The sequence below is a fragment of the Odontesthes bonariensis genome, chromosome 3 (assembly GCF_027942865.1).
Source record: "Odontesthes bonariensis isolate fOdoBon6 chromosome 3, fOdoBon6.hap1, whole genome shotgun sequence".
NCBI classification, from domain to species: Eukaryota; Metazoa; Chordata; class Actinopteri; order Atheriniformes; family Atherinopsidae; genus Odontesthes; species Odontesthes bonariensis.
This window is the reverse complement of record NC_134508.1, coordinates 24,216,397-24,222,789: the sequence shown is the minus strand read 5'-3', so window position 1 is coordinate 24,222,789 and position 6,393 is coordinate 24,216,397. Positions and strand designations below refer to the sequence as shown.

At 38.7% G+C, this 6,393-nt stretch overlaps 1 protein-coding gene across 1 annotated transcript; it reads right to left on the bottom strand.

Moving 5' to 3' along the window:
* Positions 1-310: 310 nt before the first annotated feature.
* On the bottom strand, positions 311-6,120 carry LOC142376595 (sodium- and chloride-dependent GABA transporter 2-like). The gene is made up of 10 exons (XM_075460001.1): positions 6,112-6,120; positions 4,370-4,473; positions 4,139-4,263; positions 3,934-4,046; positions 3,701-3,838; positions 2,244-2,346; positions 2,041-2,141; positions 1,147-1,317; positions 609-730; positions 311-365 (listed from the first exon to the last, which is right to left on the bottom strand). Exons 1-10 carry the CDS (start codon positions 6,118-6,120, stop codon positions 311-313), a joined length of 1,041 nt encoding a protein of 346 aa, XP_075316116.1.
* Between the last annotated feature and the right edge of the window lie 273 nt (positions 6,121-6,393).

Sequence of the window (6,393 nt, the reverse complement as noted above, 5' to 3'; positions counted from 1 at the left end):
CTGGAGGTAGAAAGGTAACAGAAGCAAGATGCTGCTGTAAAGAGAAGTCTGTGAGAAGTCTGTGAGATCTCCTTTGAACTTTCATGGCCAAAGGAGCAACTTTGGCCTCCCACTGTGAGAGCAACAGCTGAATTATTTCTCATGTGACAATTTATTTATTGGTTTAATTATTTAGTGAATGCAAATTCATTACTTGTTCAGTTATTTAAATACTAGGATTGTTTGACATAAGAATGCTGCCCATTGTTCTACACACGATGAACAGGTCGTTAAATACCTGGTAAGCCCAGGAAAGCCTCATAGGTTCTCTCTAGTCTTTCAGAGTACAACCGTCCTCCTTCTTCATCAAATCTTCTTGTTGGGTCCTGTGGGATGTTTGGATGAAACACTCACTACATCAGAGGAAAGATTTAACATTTCGATAAAATCAGAGCTTTTCCCCTTTGGATTTTGGTGTCTGTCATATTTAGTGTTTTTACTGAATGCAGTGGAGATGTGTCCTTGCTTTCTGCTTTGTTTGGGTATTCTCACTTTTGTGCTTGTGTTTCCTTTTTTTTCTTTCTTCAGTTGAAGTTTAAATGACAGATTATCTCTGTTATTTCCATCACCTGGACTCTGTCTTGCGCAGTGAGTGCAAGTCTGTGAAAGTCTGAAATGCTTCATGGTTTGACACTTTCCTTGATGTTGCTGTGGGTAAGTCCTTTGCTGGAGTGCATTGAAGTTTCAGTCTCTGTGTAGTGAAAGAAAAACATAATGTTTACCTAAGCTAGGTATGATTTTAACCTAGGCCTTCATTCATTCAGTCATAGCTCTGCCTCCACATACCATAAAAAGAGTATTTTCTGCTATTCCACAACTATTAGTACCTACAAAACTTTGACATTTAATTGATCTGAATACTGGAGATCTGTAAACAGATGCCAACCAAATAGTGAATTTATTTTTAGTGCATGTGCCAGAAAAATATATTAGAAAGTCCAGTCATTTGTTATATTTCTGTGTGGTAAACTTTAGACTGCTATGTTCATAGTATTTCTACACGTTTCACAGATGACAGGTCCATATTCATGTTTCTTGTACAGAAAGTAGTTTCCAGTTTAACTGATACACAGTACAGTTACAGTTGTTAAGAGTACATTAATTTACCTGAGGTAGTGTTCCTGGAGTGATGCTTACAGCGTATAACATCCAAAGTGGAACCATCACTGTTGAAGAGAGAGTAAAGAATCCTCCAATGGCATATCCCCACCATGGGTATTCATAGGTATTGTTGAATTTAAGAGGCGTATATTTGATCAGGGAGAACAGAAAAGTGCACTAAAAGAAAAAAAAAAACATCAGTGAGAGCAGGAGATAAGGCATATACTAAAAATGATCTAGTTTATGTCAAGTCATTTTTCATAAATGCGTTACTAAAAGGAGTTTTATGTCTAAACTCTGACTGGAGACGCAAGGTAATGCATTTCTACTTATCAAAGCAAAGGAAAGTGACGCAAACTCAAGCTTGCATCATCCAGCTTTTAATATTCCTTCATATTCACGTAGGCCTCTACGGTAAATCCTCTTCTTTCTTTCATGTTAAAATTTTTCCTATTGTTGGTTTTGCAAATATCCATTGTCCATGTACCGCTTTCTCTCTGCTTATTGTGGTATAAAAAACTAATTTGATCTAAATCAAATTCTATTCAACCAAGTGTAAAATATGTACATCATTGATGCATTTGGGAATTACAAAGACAAGAAAATTGATTAAAATTTTAAGATTATATGCTTATGTTTGCCAGATTCTTTTTCTTGTTTGTCTTCAGAAATAAGTTGCCAAGTCTCATGAGGTAAGGGTATAGATGCAAGTCTTTTTTTCCAAAAGTTTGCACACCTCTCAAAAGATACATGCCTGTACGGGGCTAAATTCTTCACTTCCATCTGGCTGAGATATGGACAATTGTTTTAACAGAGGACTCTGGCATCTGTCAGTTACATTGGCTTGTTAGTTAGTAAACAAAGTTTGCAGGGTGATATATTTACATTTCAAATACTCACTATACAGATAGCTGGCGTAAAGTACTTCCAACAGTATTTCATAAAAGGCCAGGGATAGTATCCAATCATGTCCTTTACATTATCATAGTGGCGATCTGCACCTGAAGAAAATAAGTAGTGTTAAATAATTACTTCAACTTTATTGCCTAACATACTGTAACAGTGGCACTGGAAGATTTTACTATGTTAAAATAATTCCGTACCATAGACCCATCCAATACAAACGGACTGAAGAACCGCAAAAAGCAGAAGTGTCATCCCGCTGCAGGCATAGTAGTCAAACAACTGAAAAACATAAAGACCTCCCTGCAAATACAAAGACAGAATGTATCACTGAAAATCAACAAAACAAAACAATCCACACAAAGAACACAAATGCCTTTGTTCTGTGTGAATGACCCATTAACACAGCAACAAACTGTGAATCGTTTTATTTTAATTTTCCTTTTTTCTTCTGTTTAATGATACATCAACCAGCAGTAAATTAAAACCAACAATCTAAAATTTTGTAGATCTGACTCGTAAAAGCTTAACAGCTTTAACCCACTGGAGCATAAGCATAGGACCTCAGGAGGAGCCATGCAATATTTAGCCATTGGCAGAGGATACTTTAGTATTGGTAGTGAATTGGGCTTGTTCCTGTTTACCTGTGGATGTTCTGTCAGAGAAGAATTTGAGGGGTTTGTGAGGGATCAAGGGATTTGGCTATATCCTGAGGAGTTTTCATGGTGTAGTGCATGGCTTTGTCCTGCTGCCATCTGATAATGCTCTTGTGATGAAGGATGTGCTTGGTCTGCAACTCTTAGGTGTTAGATGGATGGTGTGTAAAGTAGCATCTACTGTTAATTTCTGCATGAACCAAAGGTTTTGCCATGCATTGTAATGAGAGAATCAGTCTAATTATCAGAGGTTTTATTGTTGTGGATAAGTATCTCTAAATGATTATACTTTTATTCATCACTCTATCTTTTAGCTGGCTTTACATCTAATTTGGGGGCCAATCAATGAAACTGGTAGTGTTGCTTTCTATAATGATCGAGTCAGCATTCTCACTGGGTTGAATTTAATGGTGCATTCATGTACATACGTTTTCAACCATGTCCTCAATTTCAAAACTGGCCTATGGTTCAAAATTTAGATCCTATAATGACAAATTATATATTGGCTATGTCAGAAAGTTTTAGAATTTCTCTGAGTGTCATTTTCTCAATCTCACTCATTTTCTCCAGACTTCATAGAAAAAAGTTATCAGATGATTTATTTTTTCTCAAAAACTATTTGTTCGTCACACCAATTTGAGATCAGTACCAAAGTACCAAACACAAAAAAGAGCTCATTCATTGCAACTGCATATTTATTCATCAAAACCAAACTTGGAACATAAGACACAGAGCATTCTCCTCAATAATTGTTCATATATTTGTCCTGAACAAATATTTCCTGTGTCTGGTCAAACTGTGGGAAGTTTCTAAGGCCTCTGCATTTTGTTACTCCATTCAAAAGGTTAACACCAACAGTGAGGATGGGAAGACCTTTCCTCACAAAAGTATACAAAAGGTTTTTTTAACTTTTCAATGCTTGCATTTTCTAGGGTTGAAAAGCATTAGATTTTAAACTTAATTGATAGGCCTACTGCTCATCAAAATCCCAAACCACTTACCTCAGTTACCATCACAAGTCCAACTAGGAAACCTCCAGTACAAATGACAAGGAGAAGGAGTTTACAGCGACAGGTGTTTTGAAAGAACGAAGGATTCATGTCAGAGATGGTTGTGACCAGAGCCTCCTGGTACACAAACTGGTGATGAGAGACATTATTCTGTATTATTATGGAGGTTTTAAGTCATATGTTATAGGTGTAAAGTACTTTATGGACTTGAATCCTTGACCTACCTCACTGTTTAATCCTAAGAAGATGATCATGACAAAGAAGAAAATTGCCCACAGCTGGGGGAGTGGCATTAAAGCCACCGCTCGAGGATAAGCAATAAATGCTAAGCCTGGACCTGTAAAATTTCATCAAGAAAAAATAAATGTAGTCACACTCTTAAGCATCACTCTGGGCTTCTGTCAAACATGAACCATCAACCTTCAATACCTGACTCAGCCACCATCGATATATCCACACCTTGCTCCTTTGCCATGAAACCGAGCACTGAGAAGATGGCAAAGCCAGCTACGAAGCTGGTTAAACTGTTCAACAGGCACAAGGAAATACAGTCCCTGTTGGTGAAATATTCAAACGTGAGAAAAAACATGCTAACTAACAAGATTAATCATAAGTAGTTTGTGAGCTGAATGCAGGTAGTGAAACTTTAAAAATACAAACCTATAGCAGTTGTTGCTGTACTTGTTGTAACTTCCTAATGACGTCAGAACCCCTGTGCAAACTCCATATGAGTAGAGTATTTGACTGCCAGCATCCATCCATACCTGAGGGATTGTAGTGTGTTCATGTTCAGCGCAAGTTATAAAATTTCTCCTAGATATTATATTTGCAGATTACGAATTGCTGCCAGCTGGGAAGGCTTAAGTTTCATGGTGATAATTCAGTATGCAGCATTATATCAACAGGCTAAAAAAGAGCCACTATCAAGATGTTGAAAAACAGCTGAACTAAGGGCGTATTCAGACCAGGAAAGTCCGATAGTTCACTTGCTTTGGTCCGAACCTTTTTTTTTTCATTTTGGTACGGTTCGCTTTCAGACTGTACATTTCAGTAAACGGACCAAAGCTGTTGATAAATTACTGTACAAGTAATTTATCAACATATATGATAGGCTATGTGGGCATCTGCCCAAACGTCCACAAGAGCACGGGTCTCCTCTTCAGCCCACGTTTGTCCCCTACTCCTTTTCGGTCTAGAAATATTATTTTCGGTCTTTCGTTAGCTTTACCACAGCCGGTCTAGTAATTAGAAGAACGACGCTCTGTTCTGTTACCTAGCAGCAGACAAACGACGGATGCTCCCGAGGTACAAAAAAGCAAAAAGTCTGGGATTAGGTCCGGTCTGCTTTCACACCTCCAAAAGATCCTCACCAGGGTTCGTTTGATCCGGACCGAGTCCGACCTTTCAGCTCGGTCTCGGTCCGCTTGTTTGGTCCGGACCAGAGTTCGGTGGTTTGTATTCAGACCATCCCAAAAGGCCCAAACCAACGAAAATCTGGTCCGTTTGGTCGTTTGGTCCGGACCAAACGAGGTAGGTGTGAATACGCCCTAAGACTTTAGATTTAACATACTTCACTAACCCAGTGCACATCTCTAGTAGACTTTGTTGTGTTTCCTTTTAGCTTGCAAACACCATGAATTTGGTGAACATTACAGCTAAACATGCTAGTATTGTATTCTTAGACATGCTAGCATGGCATTTTCATAATTTAGGTCAAAGCACTGTGCAGAGTGTAAAGTGTTGAGGAATGGAAACATGGTTTTGATAAAGTTTAAGTACTTTATCAAAACCATGTTTCCAAAAGTTATTTAAAGCTTGATACAGGAAATATTTTTTGTTTAATTAACATTTAATCAAAACCAAGCATGAAGTAAAGTGCTGTCATGGCCTAAACTCAGCCATGTCTAGGACAGTAGTATTGTCAAAATCGCAACTGTTTTGTCTCCCAGATAGATCCCTGCCTACTGTCAAAAAAGTCTTGCATTGTAAAAACTTTGTAAGTTGGGCATCAGTTAAATTTCCTACAACAAACATATTTTCATATGTTTCTACCAGAGAGTAGTACATAAATGTAATTCTTAGGAGACTAATTTCAATGACAACTAGAAAGCTGCAATCAGCTGTAGGCGGGACCGAGGTGTGCGTACATTGGATGTGCGCACGTTGGGCATGCGCTGGACGCCATAGCCGTGCAGCTCTGCCCACACGCATGATACCCTCTGCGTACGTACGAGCACATAATAACCCCAATGTGGAGGGGTTTTTGAAAATTTCTAGGGGGCGCCACTGAGCCATTTATCTCCGCCCACACACGATACCCTTTACATACATACGAGGTCATCAGGGTGGACGTGTGTGCCAAGTTTCATTAAGTTGCGATGATGATAAGGCTTTCAAATCACAATCGCCATCACACCATTTTCACCGCTTGGCCACGCCCACACCGTTAAGAGTTTGGAAAGGTTTCTCTATGTTTCTTTCCCCCAATGTCTTAAAAGTAACCTGGCCAAGTTTGAAGGTTTTGCATTAAATCTGTTGGAGGAGTTTGATAAAATGCGAGTTGTGGAAAAAAAAAGACATTGCCGACCACCATTAGGTGGCGCTGTAGGTGGATGTCACTATTTTATATGTGCACGTTCAGTCTGGGTCCAGCAATCACCGTATGAAGTTTTGGACAGATTGGA

Excerpts from the sequence above, each read along its gene's own strand:
- LOC142376595 (XM_075460001.1), bottom strand. Across the intron at positions 4,047-4,138 it reads ATCGATGGTGGCTGAGTCAG|GTCCAGGCTTAGCATTTATT; the intron begins GTATTGAAGGTT and ends GAAATTTTACAG. Across the intron at positions 3,839-3,933 it reads TCTTAGGATTAAACAGTGAG|TTTGTGTACCAGGAGGCTCT; the intron begins GTAGGTCAAGGA and ends TCTCATCACCAG.